This window comes from Halichoerus grypus, chromosome 14 (genome assembly GCF_964656455.1).
Source record: "Halichoerus grypus chromosome 14, mHalGry1.hap1.1, whole genome shotgun sequence".
Lineage (NCBI taxonomy): Eukaryota > Metazoa > Chordata > Mammalia > Carnivora > Phocidae > Halichoerus > Halichoerus grypus.
The window spans coordinates 8,412,885-8,440,316 of record NC_135725.1 but is presented as its reverse complement, the minus strand read 5'-3'; the positions used below and the strand labels follow the sequence as shown (position 1 = coordinate 8,440,316).

At 40.4% G+C, this 27,432-nt stretch overlaps 1 protein-coding gene across 2 annotated transcripts in view; it reads right to left on the bottom strand.

The window, feature by feature from the left end:
- PUM3 (pumilio RNA binding family member 3) overlaps positions 1-27,430 on the bottom strand; it is a 46,392-nt gene extending 18,962 nt beyond the window's left edge. Inside the window, exons 1-13 of one of the 2 annotated variants that reach the window (XM_036076082.2) lie at positions 27,314-27,430; positions 21,899-21,990; positions 20,294-20,512; positions 18,221-18,356; positions 17,546-17,621; positions 15,400-15,493; positions 15,077-15,143; positions 13,739-13,913; positions 12,669-12,772; positions 11,596-11,674; positions 9,424-9,522; positions 8,491-8,544; positions 4,857-4,937 (exon numbers count right to left, since the gene is read on the bottom strand). In XM_036076082.2, coding sequence (XP_035931975.1) covers positions 4,857-4,937; positions 8,491-8,544; positions 9,424-9,522; positions 11,596-11,674; positions 12,669-12,772; positions 13,739-13,913; positions 15,077-15,143; positions 15,400-15,493; positions 17,546-17,621; positions 18,221-18,356; positions 20,294-20,512; positions 21,899-21,983 — 1,269 coding nt within the window. In that variant the 5' untranslated portion in view covers positions 21,984-21,990; positions 27,314-27,430. The remainder of the gene's footprint in view (positions 1-4,856; positions 4,938-8,490; positions 8,545-9,423; positions 9,523-11,595; positions 11,675-12,668; positions 12,773-13,738; positions 13,914-15,076; positions 15,144-15,399; positions 15,494-17,545; positions 17,622-18,220; positions 18,357-20,293; positions 20,513-21,898; positions 21,991-27,313) is intronic. The other variant, XM_036076081.2, reaches the window with a different exon arrangement.
- Positions 27,431-27,432: the final 2 nt, after the last annotated feature.

Below are 27,432 nucleotides of genomic sequence, written 5' to 3'. Positions count from 1 at the left end.
AACCTCTCTGCCTATCAACTCCCTCATCTGTAGAAGGAAATGATACGCCTGCCTCACTTGTGGGTCGTTAGCAGGAGCAAATGAGAAAATTCACACTGCAAACTGAAAAGTGCTTTAAAGTAATTTATGTCCATATTAAAAACACACCTCTCAATTTACAGGATCTTTAACTGTGAAATTAAGTAAAGCTGCTGGGGTCATGATTTTGGCATCCTCGAGAGAGAGAACCCCCAACAACGAAGGTTCAATTTTAAAGGTTTTCGACTCAGCTATCCCTCTTACAAGAATTAACACAGAGAAAATCCCAAGACCCATTTGTTGTAACTTCTTTGTGTGCTTCACTCTAGGGCAGGCGTGTGGACCGTAGCAGAGTGTGGTGGAAGAATAAAACCCCTCCCTCCGGGGCGCCTGGGTGGCTCAGTTGGTTAGGCGACTGCCTTCGGCTCAGGTCATGATCCTGGAGTCCCGGGATCGAGTCCCGCATCGGGCTCCTTGCTCGGCGGGGAGTCTGCTTCTCCCTCTGCCCTTCCCTCCTCTCATGCTCTCTCTCTAATAAATAAATAAATAAATCTTGAAAAAAAAAAAAAAAAAACAACTCTCCCTCCGAAGACATGTTTGCCCAGTTCTGACTGTCCAACTTGTGTTGGACCCTTAGGAGATTCACAGGCATTCTTGTTTTGCCAAGGAAAAGTAAGGGTCATGATAAAGGGTGCGCCCTGGAAGCAGGGTCAGAGCACACGTCTTGCACTTTCGGTGGAAGGAGGGCATGCAGAAAGCAGCGCACGATACCGAGAACAGAGCCTGGGGTGCTGCGTGCGGGGCCAGCAAGAGATGCACGCTGGCCATAACCTACAAAGAGCCAAAATCTACTGGAAGAGGCAAGAGAAATGTAATAAAAAGAGAATAGTACCAATGAGAGGTAAAGAATGGAGAAGTATAAAAGGAAGATCGCCAGGCAAGGACTGCAGCCCCTTAAGTGCTTCTTTTAAACCTATGGTGATTCCGTCCAGAAGTACACCTCTTTGACTGTAATCACTCAACTGGAAGATAGAGTTTAATGACTGTCATTTCAGTTTTGCAAGATGAAAAAGTTCTGGAGATTGGCTCCACAACATTGTGCATACGCTTACTACTACTGAACTTCAAAATGCTGGGAGTTCCTCTCTCTCCAACCCCTTCACCAATGTCGTCCATTCCACCCCCACAACCCCCCGCCCCAGCAACCTGTTCTCTGTATTTATGAGTGTATTTCTGATGTTTGTTTACTTGTTGTTACAAAATGAGTAAGTCACAGGGCTGTAGAGTCCAGCACAGGGAACCGAGTCGGCAATATTGTAATAGCCTTGTATGGTGACCCACGGTGACTACATTTATCGTGGTGAGCACACAGTAATGTATGTAATTGTCCAATCACTATGCTGTACACCTGAAACTGATAAAATAGTGTATGCCAACCTTACTTCAATAAAAAAAAGTGTGCAAAAAAAGGAGGGGAAGGTTAAGATGGTAAATTTTTTATTATGTGTATTTTACCACAATTAAAAGTAAACAAAAACAAAACCAGGAGAATCTATCACTGTGGAGCTCAGATTCCCAGAAGCTGGCAGCTACCACCCTGGACAGGTAGCTCTGGCCTCTCCTTTCCCCACAGCCCACCCCCCACACCTGGCCCGCCTCCTCGTTTACCTGGCCGGAGCCCGGGGCACATCACCATCAACTGCTAAATGAACGGATGGCAGAGACTAACTACAGGAGCTGCAAGGATGGGGAGACCAGATAAGAAACTGAACTGGCGCTTGTTCTTAAAAGAGAGAAGGAGGAATGTTTATTAGGCTATGATTTCAACCTGACATTTCAGGAAACCCAGCTACTCTGAGTCGAATGCTTAGCAACACTAAGCCATCTTGGCTATTTTTAAAAGCACTGCATAATGCAACAGGTTTTGTAGCGGCTGGGTGGGAAATGTGGCACATGATTCTATATAAACATGTGTGCAGCGTCTCTGGCAACCCATCGATTGTGCTAAGTAAATGCCTTAGAAAAAATAAAATTTGAATGGCAAAAAATAATGAAAATTTCAATGTTTTAAAAACTGTAAATAATCTAAGTCTCTATCAACAGAAAGAGGGAAAAATAATTTACGGTATACTCATAGAATACTATTTGGCACTGGTAGTCGGTGGTTTAGAATCGGGTGGGCAAACCACAGCCCATGGGTCAAATCCAACCTGCAGCTTGTTTTCACACATCCTATGAGGTAAGAATGGTTTTCATATTTTAAACGTCGCTAAAAATAAAGAAAACTAAACTAAAAACCCAAGAATAGGCGACAGAGATCATATAATGGCTCACAAAGCTTAAAATAATTACAATCTGGCCTTTTATAAAAAAAAAAAAGACTTGCCAAGCCCGATGAATCTCACAGACATAATGCCAAAAGAAAAAAGCAAGTCGCAGAAGAAAACATACAAGATATCGCTTACATAGAATTTGTAAACATGCAAAACAGTACCATTTCATCTACATTCAGAGAAAGGATGAGGAACTGTATGCAAACAATACATAACAAAACTCATCACAGTGGGTATGCGTGGGGGTGGACAGGCAATCAGGGACAGGCTTGAAGGCTTGAACTTAAAGCGTGTTTGTCAAGTTTTACTTCTTTGTCAGACGGTGGGAGGCTGGGTGTTTGCTGTATTATTCTTAGTACCTCCCTGTATATTTAAAAGATAATAAATTTTAAAATACGCAGCAATACTTATTCCCTTTCAAACAGCAACTGGTCAGTGCACTTCTCTCCTTTTCAGAGGAAAGCCGCTATCAAAGCAGCTGCATCACACCAACACTTCCAGGGGTAAATGGATCAAATCTTATAAGCATGTTTATTCCGGAAAGTCAAGTGGGTGGGAAAAGATGACGGCTCCGCTGACCTGGCTGATTTCGACCTGACATTTCAGGACCCTGAACAGAATGCTTATTAGCAATGCTATGCTTTCTTGGGTATTCTTAAAAAGCACTGAATACTGCAACAGGTTTTGTGGTGGTGGGAAAGACTCAACAGCAATTAGCATTTCTGGATTTTATCACCAGCTATATAGTTTAATGATACACAGAACCTGTTGAGCGTTTTGTCAGTTAGAAGCAAGAGTTCAGCACGTCAGGCCATTCTCAGGGAAAGCTGCCCTAAGTATGAGAAAGTCATTAGGAATGTAGCTCAAGTAGTTGTGGGAATCAAACCGATAAGCACAAGGAATTAAAACTGTTTCAACAGCAACTTCAAGTGGGATGAATGTTCGGAAAAAATTAATCTAGCAGACAATGGTGGTAAATTCTGAAGGAAGTCTGGTTTCTCTGGAAATCCATTTGGAACACTTATGCAAATTTTAGTTGTCGTGAAAATATTAAACAAAAGCAAACTTTCAATAGCCCAGCCTGTTTCCATTTTCATGAAACAACTTTATTCATTTTGCCAATTTATGGCCTCACATCTCTGTCACCAGAATGAAAAACAACCATTATTGATTGGAGTCAAAAGGGTAATAAAGTCACAAGGAACATGCCAAAATACTCCGTCTGTGACATGAAAGTCTTGCCAACTTGTTTCTTCCCACAATCCCATCCCAAAGAAAGTCATCGCAATCTTAAAACAGTCAGGGGGAAGTCGGAACATGACAGCAAGGGCATGAGAAATTCACACACACTGGGACCCGTGGCTGGCACCTAACCCTCGCCAGCCCGTTTTCCCACTACACCAGCTCTGCTCTTCTAGAAAGGCTGCAGAGAGAGGCCACAGCACCCCCACGTGCCAACAGGTAAAGTCTCTTTCTGAACATCCACATGGCTTCTCCCTGCTCATGGTGGGAAAGTCGCTTTTGTCACTAAGATCTCCCCAAGGGCCCCATCTGTGTGTATCCAACAAAGGTCTGCATGATGCCTAGATGAATAATCCAGGTCTGTACACATCATATGGTTTTAAGAATGTTTCTAACTTTGGTCACTGCTACCAATGTTGCAACTGCTTATCCCCACCCCTGCAACCTCTATCACAAAGCCCACGCCACTTGCACACCAGAAAGAGAGGAAAGGAAGAAAGGATCACATATTCAGAAGTCAGAAAAAGAGGCAAGCACTCTTCTGAAGAATGCAGTTTTTACCCTGAAGTGCTTTTACCCAAAGGACAACAGTTCTTCTGAGGGCCAACTTAGGGTTAAATGAACTGCATTTAATTATTACCACTCTGTGGTCACTGTACCGCACTAGAAGGAACTGCTGAAATGAGAAAAGGAAGCTGGTCTGTTAATTTTAGTAAGACTTTTTAATAGGACTCTGAAGAAGCTTTCACAGAAGCTCTAAGGAGTATCACAACTGAGTGAGTTTTATCAGTTTTTCCTCTCCAGCTCCGACCAGCACCGATGCAATGACAAACCAGGGAACTGAGCAGAGGTAGTTTCTCCAAAGGCACAAGGAGAAAAAGGACACCCTCTCCCTGTGAGTCCCCGAATAACTGCAGAATTACGATGGCGATGAATTTCTGATCACCCCTCAACACTATATTACTCATTTTTCATTTAGCACATCATGTGGTCAAAAAGCCATGTGATCCTAATGTAACCAGTCTTTTGCAAAATTAAAATAATATTAATCATTAGTATCAAGTTACAAGATTGTGGTTTATACAAGAAAAAAGCAAATGCCCCAAAACAGAACTGAGACCAAAAAAAAATAAAATAAAATAACAAAATACCAGTAGAAAGCACACTTCAACGTCTTTACACATACCGGTATAAAATCACACTGATGTAGTTGCAAACAATATATCAATTTAATGTATATGCAAGACCATCAGAATTACTCACTGATATGATTATCTGCTTCACAAGCTTAGTATCATCGATACAATCAAATGCCGCCAGTAAGACCAAATGGGAGTACTGGCCCTGTAAGAAATGGAAGCCAGGGAAGGTTAGAAAAATATACTGCTTCTCCCTTTTATTCCCCCCATGGAGGCACTTTATAAAGGTTACCAACCTGACAACTGTCTACCATAACACAAACAAGACAGATAAAAGCCATTCAAAGGAACTTCCTCTCTTATCAGGGCCTAGTTAATTATATTCTAAGTTGATTTAAAAAAAAACAGAGAAAAACAAAAGCACATTCTTCAACATCAAATAGCCGAGGCTCATTTTTTTTTAACTGACCAGGATATAACACCTCTCAAAAACAGGTATCCTGTTAATAAATAACTACTTGAAAATTACACTAAAAAATTCAAGCGTAAGTGAAAAAAAAAACCCTAAGAATATAAAACTATATATATGTATATATACAGAACTTTAATCATGAAAAAGAAAGCATATAAACTCAGATAGAATCACATATATGTACAAAATATATATAGTATGTGTACCAAGAAAATCATGGAAGGAAAAACACTGTAATGTGATAGTCACCTCTGGGTTAAAGGATTATAAATGACTTTTCATTTTCTTTTGTGTACTAATTTCTTCAAAATAATCCTATATAATGAGAATAGAAATATTGAAATAATAAACCAGAAGAATATACTTAGATACTATGAGAATAAGGTAAAAGTAACCGCTTTTAAAAAGTATAGCAGCACAAGATCAAAAAATATACATTATGGGGGCGCCTGGGTGGCTCAGTTGATTAAGCGACTGCCTTCGGCTCAGGTCATGATCCTGAAGTCCCGGGATCGAGTCCCGCACTGGGATCCCTGCTCGGTGGGGAGTCTGCTTCTCCCTCTGACCCTCCCCCATCTCATGCTCTCTCTCTCATTCTCTCTCTCTCAAATAAATAAATAAAAAAAATAAAAAATAAAAAAATATATACATTGTGACTTTCACAATGGTCATCTCTTGAAATAACAGAATTACTTCTGTGCTGATATTGTTCTAAAGTTTAAGAACTTCTACTTTTATGACAAAAGAAAAAAAAAGTGTTTTCAGAGCTTGTGGCATATTCTTTTTGTATCCTAGATAATGATAGCAATCTTTTACTTTGAGAAGGGTATCTGACTTCTGGTAACACTCATTCAGAGCCAGGCCTAAAGAACATGGCAGGTGATAATGTTTCAGTTAGAAACAAACTGGAGAAAAATAACAAAGGTCTAACATCTTTACCATATAAAGACCAACGCTCTACTAAAAATGGACACAGAACACGAAGAGTCAGTTCACAGAAAAAAAGGGACAAGTGGCTTTAAGCATATGAAATAATACTCACTAATTAAGGACAATAATTAAAGCAATGAAATACCATTTTCCACCTATCATCTAGGCAAAAGTGAAAACCCCTGCTAATATACTAATTTGGCAAAAGTCTGGGAAAAAGCAGGCACACTTCTTTGTCGTCGGTGAGAATGTACAGTGGCTCAGCTTCTTTGAAGAGCAACTGACGACATTTATAAAAATTTAAAGTGCATGTATTTTCTGATCTAACAATTCCATTTCTAGGGCTTTATCTTACAGATGTGCTTCCACAAATGCACAAGGAGTTCTTGAGTACTATTTGAAATAACAAAAAACTAGAAACTACCCAAGTGCCCAACAGTAGGGACTGGTTTAAGTGAATTATGTAACTTATATAATAAAACATTATCCAGTCATTAAAAAGAATGAGGTAGATAAAATGTATGTATATTGAAATAAAATGACCCCTGAGGTGGACTGAGTGAAGGAAACGAAGTAGAGAACAAAGTGCACAGAGTACAGAACCATTGGTCTCTGATTTTTTTAAGTTCCACACGCAGAAACATGCCCAAACACAAAATATCTCTGGATGAATACAGGAGAACTGGAACTGAATTTAAGTGAGAAAAAGACAATTCTACAATTTCAGTTGGAGCTTTTAATACACTTTTCAGCAATTGATAGAACTACCTAAGATACATCAGTAAAAACACTGATGGTATGAACACTATTAACTACCTTGATTTAATTGACATTTGCAGAGTACCACACCCACCAATTCCACAAAGTTCTTCTCAAGACACTGCGATAGACCATATGTTGTGCCACAAAATTAGTCTTTAAAAATTTAAAAGGATCGAAAAAATAGAGTATGTCAGGAATCCCCAATATTTGGAAATGTAAACACTTCTAAATAACCATAAATCATATCCATGGGTATTATTAGTTTATCTCCCCTCTTTAGAGACAACTCCTTGAGATGCAAAAGGCACTGCACTGTTAATTTCTCATTACCATCATAATGCCTTGCTGGGATTAGGTTCTCAAAGACAAAAAAAAAAAAAAAACCTGTTTATACAACTAAACTGTAAAATTAGAACAATCTAATTTTATTATTTAATGATGTCTTCTACTAGTAATACTTTTCAGAATTTTCTATTAACATTCTATTTTTATTCATTTCTAATTTAAAATACTCAAAACGTTATACCAAAGATTTACTTAATGGTGAATAATGAATAATAAAATCTTGTCATACTCTGGAAACAACTCCCTAGAGAATCTCTTTCATTTTGTTACAGACTCTGCGAGCTGCCTTCCACGTGGCCTTCCACAGCTCTCTCTAGTCTCCAGCCCTACAGAAGATGACAGGGACGTATACGGTCACAAAGCACCAGCTTATCTGTGTTTGAAGCAGCATTGACTAAATCAAGTATTCACCAGATGTTAGCAGTTCTCATTGGATTTTTCGTAGGAAACAGTTATCACCAATTTTAGTTCCCAGTAAATCAGAAGCTTAAACATATAAAGTAACTCAAGAATGAAAAAACATTCACTACTACATACACTCCTGGAAAACTATTTAGTATTTAAATACACAGAGATACTATTTTTTTGAGGCAATTAATTCCTTAGAAAAATCTTTTCGTATCCTCTATAATTTCATCTGGAGAGCTGTTACAGCATCTCCAAAGGATCCCAAAGAACTATAAAACTTACAAATTTATTCTAGGCAGTAATTTCCATGTTTAATAACATAATTGGACAAATTCATTGAAGAAGTAAATATCAGGACTTCAAAAAATATCTACTAGAAATGGAAAACTTACAGTAAGATGTTAAATGAAAAAAGGAGAAATCTTATTTAGTGTAAATTTAATATTAAAATATAGGCATATGTGTACTAAAAGACGGTAATAAAACAATGAACAATTTTCTTCTTGGCAATTTTCTGCAGTTTTCAAGTTTTCTATAATAGACATGATTTCATTTTATTATTAAAATTAACTAAAAGAGGGGCACCTGGGTGGCTCAGTCGTTAAGGGTCTGCCTTCGGCTCAGGTCATGATCCCAGGGTCCTGCGATCAAGCCCTGCATCGGGCTCCCTGCTCGGCGGGAAGCCTACTTCTCCCTCTCCCACTCCCCCTGCTTGTGTTCCTGCTCTTGCTATCTTTCTGTCAAATAAATAAATAAAAATCTTAAAAAAAAAAAAAAAAAACCTAAAAGAAAAGCCAAAATCAAACAAAAACATAACAAATTGTGGTTTTATTATACTTACATTAGCCACCTTTTCAATGTAAGTCTTCATTGTTTTCACAATCACTTTCCTGTCCTTTAAAAAGAAAAATTAACTTTTGTTATAACTTTTAGTGACAGCTTAGTAATTAGAGAGTCAAAAATTTTATATAATACTAAAATTCCCACCAGTCTGGCATACTCTTCACTAGTGAAAACAGTTATGAGCCAGAACAAAAAAAAGAAATGGTAATATGCTTTAAGTCCTTTCAGAACTATTACAACCTTAGAGCTGTTCGTGACAATGCACTGAGACATAAATACGGAACCATAAATTAGCTGAAAGGCAAATCTAGCAAAACTACCTTCTTTTAAAACAGTGAGAATGGAGGGAACTCTTTCAGTGTCTGAATTGACTTGAAATGCCTAAGAGTGCAACAGAGACAGTATTCGATACTCACTGAACGGAAATTAAATTTGTATTCATTTAAAAAGTGGGCAGAGCGCAACTCTTTTAAAGGCAACATTATACCGATCAAGGAAATGAGGAGCATCTCTGTGAAACTTCTGTATTTAACATGGATCTTTACCTTTCCCCTCAAAGTACTTAACACCCACATGAGCAAACGTGTAGCTGCTCATTAGCACCTTGCCTCCCCCGCCCCCATGAAGATCAGTAGATGAGGAATCAAAGAATCCGACAGGTACCCAAACTTCTATAAATGTAAGCCTGACATAAACACTGCATTTACTTGCTCGACCGGGTCCCTTCCCAAATAAAGACAACTCAAGCTTTTGTACTTTCATGAAAACTCCGGCAAAGAAACCCCAGGCCCTAAGAAAATCCAATTCCGGGGAGGCCCCAAGGAGGCGCAGCTCCGCCAAGGTCACGCTGTTCCTACGCACCAGGGCGAAGCCCGCGGGCAGGCGAGGGCACGTGTGAGGGGCGGCGCCTCGGCCCGAAGGGACCGCTCACCTTGGGGGTGCCGTGCCACAGGCAGTGCATGGCCACCCGAGCGCCGTCGTGTGTGTGCGCCAGGTAGATGACGGCTTCGCGGATGGCCTCGACCGCCTCCTGCGGAACAAATACCACCGGGCTTTATCTTATTCTTTCTCCTGCCTTCTTAAAACCTGTCCGCTGAGGGGCAGTGATGCACGGACGATGACAGAGAGTACAGGCAGTAAACAACTGCATTTTCCATTTTGTAGAGAAGCATGCGGAAACAACTTCGGTCTGAACAGTTTCTTCCCCATCAAGAGCAGCAAGGAGCGGTAGCAATTTCTATTAAGATACCTGAGTCTCACCAATATCTATTCAAACAAGTGTATGTATGTGTAGTATATTCCAAAAGATTTTTCAAGAAAAAGAAATCTAGGAAGTGGCTGTGGTAAGAAGGGAGTTTTTAACAGTAAAACCAGATAAAATAAATAAAATCTTCTTCCATAAGAGAATCGTGTATATAATGAGCAGAGAACCAAACACTAATTTTGGCTGAAAAAGTTTCCCTTTTTTAGTTCATCACTGGATTACTTCTAGAAATCATTTTAATAATTCACCATAGAAACACTTAAATAACATTTCCCTAAGAGAAATTAGTCTGTTAGACTAGGTCCTCATTTCTCAATGACCCCTTTAGTAAAAACCCAGTCAGTAATTTTTTACAAGGTAGTTTAGCTTATTTATAAACTTTCTTCTTCATTGTCAATGTACATAATTTCTTAATTATATCTGGGAGGTCTAGTCTATAGATGTAAATGCGTTCTGACAGCTAAAAGCTGCAGGGCCCCACTTTAGTCCATTCCTGATTCAAAATTTTATATTAAATCCATAAAATAAACACAAAGTCTCCAACCACAAAAGAGAAAGGTGGGTACCTATTTTCATCAGTAAGGAACAAGCGATTTCGTCCTTAACTATTGTTCAATCCTTTCCCAGGATGGGTCTCAAAAACACAGCTCTCAGCTTACATATCTAAACTTACAAATCTATTCAAAGCTACCCAGTTGGAGAGTGAAATGCCCCCAGGGCCAGGAAAGATTTGTCTCATTACTGTATATTCACACTAAGTTCCCAATGATTTTTGTGTTATTAATACATTCAACACTAAAAAAATATTTTCCATCACTGACTATATCCAAGTGCTCATATTCTCACTTCTCCAAATGTAGTCCTGCCTTAATATATCCAGACCAGTCAGAAACTGTGCTCTGCAGAAAAGAGACAGAAATCCCCAAAAGCAGCTGCTATGTTCACTGGACCACAAGCTTAGGTGAACAGCTACTCTTGGAAAAGTCTTTTCTCTATGTCAATTTTGAGAGGGTCAAAATTCCTATGAATGTTAATCTGTCATATTTGTTAAAAAGAAGTTAGGGTCATTATTATGAGTTATCTCTTACTATTGAAATGAGGACAAATGGGCAATGAGTTCAGTTTGATGAGGCAAGCAAGTTCAGGGGACTAAATGATGAATTCTCATTTGTATTCCCACCACTGACTTGAAGGGCAGTACAAATTACCTTCACTCTCTGCTCCTTATCCTGCTAGCCTGTGAGGTCCAGTTTTCATGGTCCATTTAGTTTTACATAAGTGTCCTCCCCTAACCTTTTAACGTTGACATGATTTTTTTTTTTTATCAGCACAGGTGAATTTCAAACTACCTGAATGCCGAACATCTATGTGTGAGTTAATTTTCAGTATGGTCAGCTGGAGGATAGTTTCTGGCTTGTAATCAAAATATAAAAATCCAGTAAGATTGATAAAACTATGGTCAATTCCACTGCCTTCTGGCAAATACCTAAATGGAATTAGTAGGCTTGTTCAAAGGACATTTAGTGCCTTCTCTTCTCTAAATAAGGAAACAGGGGCACCAGGGTGGCTCAGTCGGCCAAGTGTCTGACTCTCGATCTCGGCTCAGGTCATGATTTCGGGGTCGTGAGATCGAGCCCCACATTGGGCTCCATGCTGGGCGTGGAGCTGGCTTAAGGTTCCCTCCCTCTGCCCCTCCCTCCCTCTGTCTCTCTCAAATAAATAAATAAGGAAACAACTCTTTAAAATTTCCAAAAGACAAGGTGCATCAAAGCAGCATTTTACATTTTAACATGGCTCTTCCTCTAATGTTTGGTTTAAAAACCAAAAGCAACAACTTACTGATCTTAGCTTTGGGGGTGCATAGGTGAAAAAGTCCAAGAATACTTTGTGCACCAATGAGTGCTTAATCACAGCCTCCCTGAAAAGAGAGAAAAGGGAAAAGAGACTATGTCAGATCTAGCACTACATACAGTAAGAGAGACAGAGGCAGCCTCAGTTGTCCTAAAATAATCAGAGCAAGTGAAATGGTCTTAGCAAATGTAACCTGTCATAAGACAGAATACATCTTTCAGCAATATACTAAGAATTAAGGAAAAAAACAAACTTTCAGACTACAAAAATCTTTTAGTAGCCTCTACAATCAAAACCAGAATACGAATTTTTAGTATCTAGTCAGCCAAGATTTGTCATCATTCCAAATACACTCTACCACCTTCAGTAAGGACATCTATGCTTTTACCCAACAACGGACACGTGATTAGAACTCCGTGTGTGCACCGATTTTTTTTTATGGCTTATTTTCTTCCTGTCAAGCACCCTTCACAATGCTTAGCCTCATAAAATGATTTTAGCACAATTAAAACATGAACAGAACGAAACAGCACCAGCAACTGCAACAACCCCTAAGTGATCCAAGCTTCCCAGTGTGGTGCTTGTGGAATGCAGACGTACAGGGGAGGCTGATGATCGAGGCACCCAAGACGTCAGGCTGACACGGAGTACCTGAGTAGCCAGCAGACACAGGTTGCCTTTATGGGCAAAGCACTGTTTCTGAGTGTTTCGGAAACATTAACCCATTTCATCTTCATAAACCTCCACGGAACACGTACTACTATATCCCAATCTTACAGATGTGGAAACTGAGGCAGAGAGAGGTTCCACTGCCCAACGTCACACAGTAAGCGAGGGGGGCACCGGGACTCACACCTGGGCAGCTTGGGTCCCAAAGGCCACGTCTTAACCACTCCGCTGCGGTACAAATGCTAAGAAGGCCACACGCCTGAGCATCTAAGCTTTACGATCCAATTTAAATAACACAATCTATTTGGGAAACTATCTACCTTTCCTATGCAAGGGTTATATAACATTTTCTTCTTTCAAATGCTAAGAAAGGACAAAAACAGCTTTCTTACTTTTGGGCCATTGGAGTTAGAATCTGCTTCATTTCATCCATGATAAGCTCTAGCTTTTCCGGCTGAGCCTCTAATACTTTGTCCAGGGTTGGGCGATCTGCTGACTGCAACGAGAAAAATCAAACCCCTCTAAATTTAATCAAGTTTCTTCAACTTCAGAGCAAAGGAAATCAATTATAATTAATTCAAGTAAACTTAATATAAATTTCAAATTTCCCATATTTATATAATGAAGGCCCTGCTGTAGATACACTCATGGAGTAACCTGATTATCTGATTCTCACTCTATATACCCACCAATGTATTTGAAGAGCCAGCCCAAACAACCCCAACTCAACCAGTTGACAGGGGCTAGCACATGCCTAATCGTAAGATCAAGCAGTCAGCTCACAAATTCTTGCCACCATGCGCTTTGTAATTAGGTGGATATTCCTGTGACAGTTACAAAAGCAATAAAGCACTCAGTTCAGCCCAGGAGCTGAACCTGACCAGGGGAAGCAAGCCAGGAAATAACCCATATCCCTGAAAACAGATGTGTGCCTTTACGCCTCTTTAACTGTCCTAGTCCCCTTCCTGGCCTTTTTCTGATTAATCCCTCTACTATATCCAAGACTGGTTCTCTCTACTCCCTTTCCTCCCTGGATACAACCTAGAGAAGGATAGTCCACACCATGGAGACACACAGAAGGTAGGAATGGGGAGCCCGAGGCACTTCAGCCAGAGCTGGTTAGGGGGCGGGTACAAAGCTTTACTAACTATTAAGAGTGGTCTACCTCAGCCTATCAGAAACGGACGTCCTGAAGCATTACACAGAGCACTCAGGAGGGAGTATAACAATGTAGTTTAATTTAAAGGGGATTTAGAGATAGCGCTCTGGGAGTAAGAGAAATCAAAGTCTGATCACTTGCTCATCACACCAGAGACAAAATAATCTAAGAGAATATGGGGTAGGAGACAGTCTCTTAATGGGCCAGCCAAAGCAAAACTATTTTCTGCGAACAGGGCACTAGAAGGTCAGGAACAGCACACAGAGAAAGTAAAAATGCTCGCAGAATGTCCTGGGATGTCACCTTGTAAAGCTGAAATGTGTTCCCGTAGAGCTCCTCCGTCAGCATGTTCCTCTGCTCCAGGATGGCTTTGTCATTGTACGCGTACTCCACGATGGCGGACGCTTCTGCGTGCCGTAGCATCTTCCTCACGTGGCCTTTAAAACTTCCCATTATCTCTGCAATCTGTGGCTTACTCCTAAACCCAATGCGACGGTGGGAAAAATCAGTGGAAAAAAGAGGAGGTGGGAACCTCCTCTTCAAAAGGAGAAGAAAGCCGGGTGGCAACAAAATGTAACTTCCCCTGAAGCCCACCCATCAAAATGCGGGGCCACCGGTGGGCCAAGAAACGCTTGTGAGAAGGCCAGCCGAGATGAGTGGTCTTTCCACCTCCAGCTTGCCAGCTTCCGCGGCAGCCAGCCCGCTACTGACGTCTGAGACCTGACTCTGCCTAGCAGCTGAGAGATCCCGAGCAAGTTACTGGAATTCTCTGTGATGCAGCTTCTTCGGTCACAGAACAGAGAGAATGCGGCTGAGGAGAGGACCGAGTGACCTCAGAGGCACAGGGAGCTGTGACCCGCGTCCCTTCCCCATATTAAACTCTTCGGCAGGAGAAAGTAAAAGTCGAAGACACGGGGAAACACGAATACAACACATCTAGGATTCTCCATTCAAACAGCACGTAGTCACCAGTACTGACATTACATCCTAACATAATCAAGCAGCTGACGATTACAGCCAGAAATACTCGGAAATTTTGTCAACCGAACTTCTCTACTGCCGGTGAGCACGTTTTGGCACCTTCCGCTCAAAAAAAGAAGTCGGGGCGCCTGGGTGGCTCAGTTGGTTAAGCAACTGCCTTCGGCTCAGGTCATGATCCCGGAGTCCTGGGATCGAGTCCCACATCGGGTTCCTGGCTCAGCGGGGAGCCTGCTTCTCCCTCTGACCCTCTCCCCTCTCATGCTGTTTCTCTGTCTCTCTTTCTCTCAAATAAATAAATAAATAAAATCTTAAAAAAAAAAGTCAGGACAAGTAGCAATTCCAGCTAATTTAGGAAATTTTCCTATCTTGACATTCCTAACCCACCGACCCTGCTGACTCCCCTCACCTTCCCCCTCCCAGCCATCCACCTTCTGAATACTGGTCATCTCTTCTTCCAGGGCGTCAAAATACACTCACGAAAGTGGTGAAGGTAAGACCATCATTTACATTACCTCAATAATTGCTTTTAAGATCACGTGCCCCAGAAACATTACAAGCATCTGCCTAGGGCCATTATTATGATCCCAGACCAAGGGCACAACTGGTATCCCCACCTTTAAAAAGCTAATGACAATATATTTTATAAATAAAACAACTCACCCATACATGAGGAATTTCTTCACAATATTTCTGGAATATTTAGCTTTACTTAATTGGACCAAATCATCTGAAAAACAAAATACATTACAATGATTTGCTAACCTCATTTCAGTCCTCCAGAAGCAAAGAACTACGTAAATGCACAATCCTGGGGACACAGACCACGCTCTTAACTTGTCCCACACAAAGAACAAAAAAAACCAAAAAAGGTCCTGCAGAGAACACACAGCTTTCCCTCAACAAGAATTACCATGGGCAGTTTTGGGTATTTCAAGAAAAAAACAGTGACTTATTATAAATAATCTTCCACATATAAGAAATACCTCGCAGTTCTTCAAAAGCCTGTTTTCGCTGCTCTTCATTACCATACTGAATGTAACACTGGATCACACGAGTGGAATCATGGGCAAATGCAATCTGTAGGAAAGACCAGTTTGGGCCTTTAGACTAATTCTTTTTGATGATGTATGTTTCTATCACAGTATTAATGTTTTATTGCTACTGCTTTTAGAATTCCTTGCTAGAAAAAAGGTAGAGTCTTCATGGATAAAATCAAACCTAGGTTGCTCAGGAGAAGAAATACATGTTTTAATTGTACAAAATGGCATTCTTTGGTTTTGCGACACAGAGAAAGGGATAGATTTAACCATTTTGCACGATTCCTATCATCATAATTAAAAACAAACCATATCAAACCAAACCTGTCTAACGATTATACACACTGTATTTCTCATTTCGCTGAAAGTTACTTTCCCTAACGGAAATTTTCCAATTCAAAAATTTTATTACTCTTTTTTTTTTTTCTTACGTAAGCAATCTAGGAATGTTTGGCCTTGGCAACCAAAGGTATAGAAAGAAGACAGATCTAAAAGCCTTGCTAAATGAGTAAATGTTTCTATATACACATTGGCAATTATAAGCTAATCCCTCTGTTTCTCACATTTTCACTATAATTCCTGAATATATATCTGTTTTATTCCTAGAAAAGTTGCTGTATTTCAAAATTCCACCCCCTACCCCCAATGACTGGATAAATCAGATCCTCGTTACAGGACTTGCTGATCAATTTTCTACAGCAATAACCACAAATAGTCAAGCAAAATTATTTTTTTACATTACCAGTCTACTTTAATAGTGCTTATTATTTGCTGCTCATCCTGTTTCTAAAAATTTTAATTCCAACAAATCAGAAGATGAAGGTGGACCTCCATCAAAGTCATGCATTTCAGAAGAATTTTCTTAAGGGAGGTTTGTAGAGATATTTTAACTAAAAATAAATTTTTTAACAAGAAGTCTGTTTTGTGCATACTGATTATTTACTATATAACCAGGATTGATGCTTCAAGTACATTTTCCTCATTTAGACCTCAAAGCAACCTTAAGAGTGTGCTATTGCTACGCCCATTTTGCAGATGAGAAAAGCAAGTTTATGAGAAGTTAAGGAACATGCTATCCCTGTGACCCTGGGGACAAAACTTAATTTTTCTGAGTCCCAGATGTCTCAAATGTCCATCAGGGATGAAGACAATAGGTTAAAGGAGACAAAGTATGCAATGGTTAGCATAACCCCTAGCACACCGTTATCGATACAGACGTTGTTACTGTCCAAAGGCACACATATTTTAAGCAGCAGAGGGAGGATCTGAACACCACATTAACACCCAAGGCCATGCAGTATTAACCTAAGGGTAGTTGGGAAAGGATGCTGAGTGTAAAATACTTCTAAATCAAGGATAACAGACTACTGCTGGAGCTGAGGAGAAGTTCTAGCCTAAAAAAACCTTTCTTCCCAGATAAAGAAGAAAGCAGTTGCTGGGAACTTGCTTATTTCAAGACATTCCTTCAAACTGGAAAATAGCATCTGATTAGACCTATGTATGCTTTGGCAAAGACTACCCCTCTAGGGTCCCCAAAACTACTAAGTCTGTTGTCTTACAAGTGAATAGTCACTAAGTATTTATCCAAATACACAAGTTGTCAACAGAGGTTTATTATAAAATACAATTAAGCAGCAACAATGAAAATCAGTTTAGAACTCCCAAATCTATATTTTAAAGATCTCTGTATGATGTTTGTAAAAGCAATGAAGAAATGAAAGTAATCATCTGTTTACATACATTCAAAAAGTCAGCAATTTAGAACATATGAAAGCATATGGAGTTCAGAGCAAGACATTCTGACAAATACTAATGAACTAATAAATTCCTCAAGGCAACTTTAAAGAACACTGATTTACTTTAATTTTGGAAAAAATGACACAGCCAAATACTTGATATTTTAATAATTTCCCAGCAGTAAGGTCCCCACTATTAAATTTTTTTATTTAGTCAGTATTCTAAAAGGTACTTGAAATTTGTGGCCAAATACATTTAAAACAGTTTCACAGATCACAAATGGTCCCCTAGCCTTTCCTAAGAGTGAGCTGATTTCAATTGTTAATACATGCAACTATGAGCCTGCCCTACTTACAGTTTTAATTTTTCCTTGAATCAACTTCTGCAAATCACTCATCAATTTCACTCTCTTTTCTTTGTCACAGTCTTTTCTATAAATGAGAATAAAGGGGGAAACACAGCTTAAGTAAAGACATTATTTTAAACAGGAGAAACTAAAAACCCTACCAGTGTACGTTCACCCAGTTAGGTGTGATTTTTCTCTTCGGAGGCAGCAAACCTCTGACATTAAAATTACTATTCCAGAGCAGCCGGAGAAAAGTAATTTTCTCAAAGACAAGAACTCATCTCACAAGGTGTAATTTTATGCATCAATTTAAATCTTCACAGCCAGAACCTCGGAAGTAAAGGAAATAATAAAACATGTCCAAGATACCAAATACTTAAGTATCTCAAAAGCGAGCCGATAAGAAATTGTCTTTCATTTTCTCAGAACTCTGTCAGGAAGGATTTCCAATCCATTTTAATTCTCATACATTTCCATAAACACATCTGACACCATCCTCATGATTCCGCACACCTCTGCCACGGGCAGACGTCCAATACTGACGCGTCTAGCGGCGTGCTGAGTGTTCCCCGAACACCCCCAGGGCAGTGCAGGTTAGCAGAGGACAGCTCACTGTTTACGAGGTACACGGGTGCTCCTCCATCCTCTCAAAGGACTAATAGTGACGCCACGAGGTAGCATTACCTTCGTAAGATCTCCCAAATCTGCTTCGCCCGAACAACAACGTCATAGTTGGCTTTGTCACTTAGTTGCCTATTTTGCTTTAGTTCTTTTTTCTTCTTTTTGAAGTCATCCCATTTAGGTTTCTTGGCTGCTGATTCTAGTCATTAGAGAAATTATTCTAGTCATTGTAGAAATAAAGTACATTTAACATTCTGAATGTCACAAACCAGTACAAATTAGGGACACAGGGCAACACTGATCAGGATCAATATTCACTGTAAAAATATCATTCCCTATAAATTGAGACTTAATTTCATTTTCTGAGCAGTTTATACATTTTAAATTTCGTTGAAAACAACCACTCATTCATTCATTCAACAGCTACATATTGACCCTTAACAGGACACCTGTTAAGAAAAAAAAATCGAAAGGATTGTAAAAGCAACTGAAAAATGTTCAGCTTCCTTTTCAATTGTGAAATAAAAATTCTACTCTAAGACATTATAGTCCTTGGACTTTAGGTATAATCAGTTCTTACTGTAAACAAAATCAGTTCTTAGTGTAAACAAAAATTAGTCCAAACTAAAACAGGGAAAAATGTATTAAAATTTTCAGTATGCTGAGTGTTGTTATCTATCATTTAATTCTCACAACAACCCTATTAATATGCTCCTTCTCACATCGGGGAGACACAGGCACTAAGGAGTTCCTTCTGTTCCTTGTGCAAGGTCACACAAGTCCTCAGTGGTGAAGCCAGGGCTGAAACCCAGAGACAACTCTGAAACTTCATGCTCTGCTGCCTCTTACTCATGACAGCGCCCAGTCAAAATTTCTCAGAGTAATGTTCTGTAAGTCCAGTATCTTTCTATTAGCATTTTTTTTTTGTCTTCAAAAGCTAAGTATCCCACCAAATAAATCCAAAAACCCATTGAGGCCAACAAAGAACAACTTAATAAAATGGATATTATTTGAGTGTCCTGCAAGGAACCCTTTGGAGAATTACTGCCTTCTAAACGTCTCCCCCTCTCAGATTAGAAAATACACGCATTATAAAAGTCTTGGAAAATGCAAAAAAACAAAATTCCCCTATCATCTCAAAACCCACATATAACTAGTAACATTTTATTTTCTTCCTGCCATTTCCCTATGTATGTTTTATATTAATCTTTAAAAATTCAGAATCTCACTGCTTCACTTAAACATTATTCTACTATAAGTATTCTTCCACAAAACTAAATTATTTCTCAAGAACATAATTCTTAACGGCTATACACTTTACTGCAATGTACTTAACTATTCCCGTTACTTATCTGTTCCCCGGTGGTCATCAGAGACTGCGGGAAGCAGAGGGCATATTTCCTGTTTGTATCAGGGCTTCATGAACTGCGCAGCAGAAGAGAAAGGCTGACCCAGAGCTCATTTAATCCCACCAACTTCCGGGCACCCTGACATCTGCCGTGCTAGGGCTGCCGTGTATCTAACAACTTTGGGGATCTCTAGTATCCAATTCCCCTCAGCTGCTGATATAAAAATTTGAGACAATAAAATCAGAGCTCCGTTCTGACATGTCAGGAACCTAGCTCCCACAGAAGAGGAACCAAAGCTACACCACGACGGGTCTTAATGTAGGAACCATGTGTGTTTAAAATGCAGTGCCAAGAACTCTAGCTGAGTTGGGGCACGTGCCCCTACTGGCTGTTATAATTTTTCTTTCCCATCTCCTGGCAAGGTGCACAGAAAACTCAAATATTTGTTTGTTGAATCAATCAATAAAATTCGGCCTACAGAAAGGGATGTTTCATTGGGCTTCTACTATATGAAGCCCCTCCAGCTTAGCTGAACTCCACAGCTCGGATAATTCAGCAAGGGCCTAGGTAGTAAGGTACTCTAAGCGCCAGAAGACAATTTTGAGCAGGCAAGGTGCTTCCCGGTGCTTACTTGATCCGGGCTACCCTCCTCCCACCCCAAATGCTGCCTGTCAAGGAGCAAGAACGGGAGGTCTCCACCAGACTTCTAGAGCCCCCCTCTCCCTCCTGCAGAGCTCGGGCGGAGCAAGGCTTCTGCAAAGACCATGCTGAAGGAATCAGTGCTTACCACCACTTTTACCGTCCGCCTGGAATTTTCTCTTCCTGTTGAATTTATTTGCCTGCTGGAATTTGTTCTTTGGTATTTTATCCCCTTGCTGCTTATTTTTGAACTGCTTTACACCTTTTTTCCCAGGTTTTGTGGCACATTTCTCAAAGTTCTTAGATGTGATTTTAGGTCCACCTTCCTTGCCAACTTTCCTTGGAAACGTCTTTGACGAACCAGAATCTAGGGACAATAGTAAATAATTATCAGAGTTCAGTGATCCTGAGCCTAGATCTCTGTTATCTATTGGGCTGTATTTGTTACACAAAATTACACACTCTTCAGTGAAACGTACTTTGTCCTACTCTCAATATATGGAGAACGGGATTTTAAAAAATCAAAACAAAATTTTAAAACTTTCTGATTTAGGGGCACCTCGGTGGCTCAGTCGGTTGAGCGTCTGACTCGTGATTATGGCTCGGGTCACGATCCTGGGGTCATGAGATCGAGCCCCGGGTCCAGCTCCACGCTGGGCGTGGAGGCTGCTTAAGATTCTCTCCCTCTTCCTCTGTTCCCCCCTCCTCCTTCCCCCATCGCCTGCACGTGGGCGTTCTCTTTCTCTCTCTCAAATAAATTTCTGATTTATAAAATTATAATACAGATTCACTATAGAAAATCGACAAACTAGAGAAGTGCATAATAAAAACTATCCATAATGCTACGGATAACCATTGTTGTCAGTCAGGTATGTTTCTGTTTTAAGCATGTTAACATTACTTAATAAGATAAAATATTATTTGTATTATCTTGTATTCTACTTTAATGACTTCTTGTCATTCAAGTCTTCATACGTAATTTTCAATGATTCAATAACAATGAATCTAAAAATAAAATGAATGCCTAAAACTTAGAAATGCCATATTAAATCACATATCAAATTAAAATTAAAGATGTTAATTTATTTTAAAAAATTTTAAGGATGTCATTATTATTTTATTAAATATCATATCAAATTAAAGACATTAACTTTGCAGAATTGCTAGTTTTGGGAAAATTTCCTCAAAGCCTATAGTACAGTTATTTGATAAAAATTGTTAGCTAACTAAGCTTGCAAATGAAGTAGCTAACAAATGAGATGAAAACTGCAACAGCTAAGCCCTAAGATTGTTGCAAGAAAAAAAACAAAGACGCCTTAGGAATCAGTTAGGCATTTACAGAGTCCCTGACTTTCCTCCTCCGCAACAGTGACACCTGATGGAATAATAAAGACTCCACAACTAGAAACACTGAGGATGAAAGTACTTGGTTCCCCAGTAGCAGGCATTCATCAGGCACACTTTACTGAACATGAACATAAAATGTTGCAGCAAATTAATAAATAAAGAAAAGGCATTCCCAGCTAAGATTGGGGGTCTCCCGTGAGAATAGCATTCTCTGATTATCCTGGCAATTTCTTAAATGTCTCAGTTTCGTGGGGAACACGCAAACTCGGACACAGTAACTCCTGCTTTTTCCTAATCCTAACCCATGAAAACAGACTCTGCTCTAGGCTCCTCATCCCACCAACCCCCCTCTCCAACTATAGGGGCCACCACCTATGGGAAGCATGGTTTGGTATGGTTCTCTTACCATTGCTTTTATGAAATCTGTTCTTTTCTTGTGACGTCTTTGCACCTTTTCCCGTGAATTTTTTTTTCCCTTTAACTTCCATCATAGCAGTTCTGGAAGACAAAAACAAAACCCCAAAAGGATCACTGGGTTGTTCTCAACCAGTAGGTGGCACCCACCAGTGCCACACTTAATCCCGGGGCTTCACAGATGCAAGACAAAACCACCTGGGTCCACCGTGGGCCCAAGCGTCCAGGAACTACGCAATCAGTGCTTCTAAGATTTTAAAAATGAAAATAAACAAGATACCAACACAAAAACTAGGAATACACACACCTTGGCTAGTGTGTGATGTATTTGGGGACAACAATTCAACAATAGTTCTGGGTAAAAATAGACCATTATTTACGTTAACTATGATACAAGTGTCAGTGTTTGTGTTTCTTACAACCTAGGACGACTTTGTGATGAGAGACTGACCATATCATTTGATTTCCTGGTTTCCATCCTAAAAAGTCCAGAACAAACAATAGGCTGCACTTATATATATTCGAATTAATGAAAGAAAATCAAAGATTGCCTACAAATTCTCTATGTAATCCAGAGTAGCTAAAACAAAAACTTCTAATGTTTATTTTGTTATTTTTTTTTAGAGGTGACCAGTAATTTTCAGTGCCCTCCAAAGTAAGATTATGTTGGAATATTTAATATTTCATTTAGAGGAAATCTAACAGGTCACTTCTGGGTACAGAGACCTCACCATGCCCAGGGCATACAACAGATAACCCCTTAGTGACCCAAGGCTCCTGAAAGCAGAGAGTGTATCAAGAAAAATGCCACCTGGCGATTTCTCTACGTTCCAAAGCTGTACAGTCAATTCATTTCTAAAGTTCTAAAGCTGATCCCCTAGAGCAGACCTGAGAAGTTCCTGGACAATACTGGATATTTCTAAAACAAGAATTTTCCAAGATTTTCCAAGAATTGGAAATTTTCCAAGAACAACTAATTTTGTAAGATTATTAGTGGGCATAGGGAAAAAAGAAGGGTTCAAAGATGGCATGGATTTGAGAAATAGTGAATTGAATGAAAATAACTAGGCTTTTTTAAGAAAGGTTTTCAGGTTCTTCTCATTTGCTAATTGACCACTAAGCACGGGCTAAAGTATGTAAGATTTGCATACTTACTCACTTTTTCTTGAAACATCTCAAGGGACCAGTAAGGTTCCAAAGAACTCTCTGGAAAGTGCAGCTTGGCTTAGGCTTTACCATTATAATTCTTAACCATGGATGGCGCCTGAATTACTCCCTTTCCTTAAGTCATTGGTTGCTAACTATAGGGTCATTTTATCACTTGGCAGCTTTATTATAACCACACCAGCATTTTAGTTCTTCTGTGCTTGTATTTGTCTAAAAATGCAGTCATTTACAGATTTTATCTGTACATTAGTTTTAACTATTTTGAAATAATTTTAGTTTTACAGAAGAGTTTGGAAAGATAAACAGAAAGCTCCAGTACACTTCTCAGTCAGCTTCCTCTAAAGTTAACACCCCACCCCAAGAGACCACATTAGTACGATACTATGATACTAGTAACTTCGGATTTGCCAGTACTTTTTCTGTGCCAGGACACACTGCGTTTAGCCATCAGGTGGCCGTGTCTTGGTCTTCTTTCTCACGACCAAGGCACTTTTCAATAGTACTGGTCAGGCACTTGGCAGAAAACTCATCTGGGGTCTGCCTGAGATTGTTCTCATGACTGGACTGGTGTGATGGATGTTTCTGCAGAGTATCACAGAGGTGAAGTGCTCATACTGGTATTAACCTTGATCACTTGGTTAAGGTAACGTCTGCCAGATTCTTCCACTGTGAAGTTACCATTTGTCCCTTTCCATATTATTAGAAGTCACCAAGGTCAGCCCACACCAGGGGAGGGGAATTAAGTTCCACTTCCTAGGGGGAGGAGTCCTAAAGAATTCTGTTAAAAATGTGTATGTTAAAATCACCACAGCAACTAATAAATATTTGGGGTGATATATTTTGAGATTATGCAAATATCCTAATTGTCTCCCTCTGATTTTAGTGTTCTCCAGTGGATCCCACCTGCAGCAATTACTGTGGTGTTTTCATGGTGGTTTTCTATTTCTCTCATCATGTCTACCTCTACTATTTTTAATTCTTCTGTAGGGTAAGTTTGTCTCTTCTTCTCTATTTATTTATTCAATCACTTATTTACATCAGTATGGTCTCACACGTATTTTGCTACTCGGGGTAGAACCTAATCCTATAGTGACTTTGTTGCTCAAACTGTTCCAGCTTTGGCCAGTGGTGAAGTCTTCCAGGTCGCTTCCGTGTCTGGTGACATGACCCCATCCTGTTTTCCATGTCTTTACTTCCTAGCACTTGTTCCAAGTTCATCTTCTATTTTCCCTGACCAGCCCTGAAATCAGCCATTTCTCCAGGGAACCCTGGTTCCCTTTACTGAAAATGCTAAGGTCCGAGTGCTAGGTGTGCTTGCCGTCACTGCTTCTAGGTCTTTCCACCAGAAAGGGCTGGTGATACACATGTTTACACTAACCTATGTGGACACGGGAGCCTGTATTTATCTATCTGTGAAGTAAGCTCATCCTAATGTCTCCAACTCTAATTCACTCTCGTCTTCCCCTCTTACTTTACTTGTAACTTTTTTCTCTTGACAGTGAGAAACTTGCCTCCCAGGATCCACCACTGATTTGTTAGTACACACGAGCTCTAAGTTAACACCCCACCCCAAGAGACCACATTAGTATGATACTATGATACTAGTAACTTCGGATTTGCCAGTACTTTTTCTGTGCCAGGACACACTGCGTTTAGCCATCAGGTGGCATCCAATGCTAAGCTGGATGGCTATGGGAAACAAACTGACCAACTCTAGTACAGAGTTTATTTACAGCTTTTTTTCTTTTCCCTCACAGTATTAATTCAAAATACTGTTTTCCAAAATTACTCAGGTCAATTCCCCCACCACCACCCTGTTGAGTGAAGTTATTTTATACTTTTGTACAAGTTAGATTTTTCGCAGTCCGCATTCCATTTCCAGACACGTTGGCTGACTTTTCTTTTTTCATCTGCAGTCAAGTTCACTCTTTGGTGTACAGTGTTGATTCTGACAAATGCAGTCACGTCTCCTCCACCACAGTACCTTAGAGAATGGTTTCCTAACACCAAAAAGTCCCCCAGTGGAGCCTTTTGCAATTACCCCCTCCTGGCTCTCTTGGCAATCACTGATCTATTTTCCATCCCTCTAGTTTTGCCTCTTTTCAAATATGTCATATAAATGAAATCAAACTATATATGGCCTGTTGGGTCTTGCTTCTTTCACTTAACAAAATGTATCTGCTGGGAACCCTGTACCATCATATCTGACCATCACATTCCTGTGGCTCTCAAAACTGTCTCCTCTTTTTCCCTTCTCCCTCTTCCCGATTCAGGCTGTATCTCTTACTCAGATTGTTTTTTGCTGAGGATCTAATCTGCTGGGACCACATGCTGCTGCCTGATTAATCTTCCACAAAGTCACCAATTTCGTGCCATCTCCCTGCTCCAACACCTTCAAAAGTTTCCCACTGACTCCACGAAACATTTCAAACTCACACTGTCATTCAAAGCCATTCAAAGTTTAGTCCTAACATACCCTAATCACGAACAACACACAGAAGCCAAACTTCCTCATTGTTCTTTTTCAGGATCCAAACTTAAAAGCCATTCTATTAATATTAATCCTACCCATTCTTCAAATCCAGCTTAAATGACAATTTCTTATTATTTCTCCTCTACATGCCTCCTTTCTTTCCCAAATGATTCTCCTTCTTAATCTTTTTTGGAACACTCTGATGGCCTTCTAATAACTTCACACCATGGACCTGAAATATATTGCATACAAACACACTATGTGCTAGAAAGCTATTACGTTGAAAAAAATATATGAAAAAGAAATTCAAAGTGGTGGAAAAGAAGCAAGGAAAATTAAAACACAATATACTTCAGTGTTATAACTGAATTATATATAAAGTGTTCAAAACTGTAGCTGAGAGCCCAATTTTGCCTTGTGAAATGAAACAGCAAAGATTTCCCAGACATAGGACAGGTGACTGATCCCACCCTCTCAGCAGGCTTAGCACTGCACTTTGAAAGAGGTAAACATCCAATACCTAACCTCTAAATAGTGGCATTTCTCAAGTCTTCCCCTCTCTGTCCACATTTCTCGCTAAGTGATCTCATCCAATCCGACAGCATTCTATGCTGAGGACTCGCAAACTGTTTCCCATCAGGAACTTCCCCCGGGTTCCAGATCTGTGTATCTAACTGCCTACCTGACACCTCCGTTTACAAGTCTCACAGGCACTTTACCCTTAGTGAGTCCAAAATGAAATCCTTTAAATAACATCCTCATCTATTATTCCCCATCCTATTCTTCCCCTCTCGGCCAGTGGCAGGCACGTCATCCACTCCACTGCTCAGGGAGAAACCCAAGATTTACCTCTGACATGTTCCTCTCCCTCGTCTGCTATGCCCAATCCTTCCATTAGTTCCTTTGAATTCCCTTTAAAAATACCTCTAACTCTCCAACTTGCATCTCCACTACCACCACCCTAATCCAAACCATCAATACTTTCCAATTATATACTCAGTAATAATCGAAATTATATACAATTCCTAAAGAGTACCTGTGTCTATCATGTCCCTTCCTCACTTATAAGCCTCCAATGTTTCCTACAAATGAGAACAGAAACGGAAATGTTTTCCCATTGTACAGAAATAAAATCTCAACCGCTCATCACGGCCTGAAAGTCCTACAGAACTGCCCTACCCCTCTAACTTCATCTTGTATCGCTGTACTCCTAGCTCACATTGGTCCCCTTTCTACAACTCCCACCGCAGGGACTCAGCCAAAAGTACTGCCTCTGCTGAAAGTAGTTTTCCCTGGGCTTCCGGATTGCAGAGCTGCCTCTCATCCTGCTGCAGGTCTCAGCTTAAACACCACTTCAGATTCCCCTACGCTCATCTCAGCCCCCAATGCGCTTCCTTCCCAGCGCCGATAACCTGCAACTGTCCATTCAGGTTGTGAACTCGGCGCCCAGCACGCACAGGGCGGAACGGATGTTTGCCAAACACACCACAGAAGAGCCAACCGCAAGCAGCACGGGCCGGGATTTTAGAAAGTGAAGGCAGTTCAGGTGAACCCAGCACTGTCACGGCAGAGCAGGAGGGAGAGGAGTCTCCAAGCTCCCGTCAACCCCCAAACCCCCAGAGCAGAAAGGCCACAGAAGACCGTCCAGCACGTGACAGGCGTGAGCACCTGTCCCCGCTCGGACCGCTCGGAGAGACCCCTCCCTGCAGCGCCGCGGACAAGGCGAGCTAACCCCTTCAGGGCGGCCGCCTAGCCAGCCGCACTCACCGCACACGTGGGGGTCCAGGCAGGCGTGGGGCCGAGGCCGGCGCCTGTCCACGCTCCGCGGGGCCGCTTCCGCTTCCTCGACTTGCTCCGCCCCCAGGCCCGCCTTTTCCTTCTTCCGC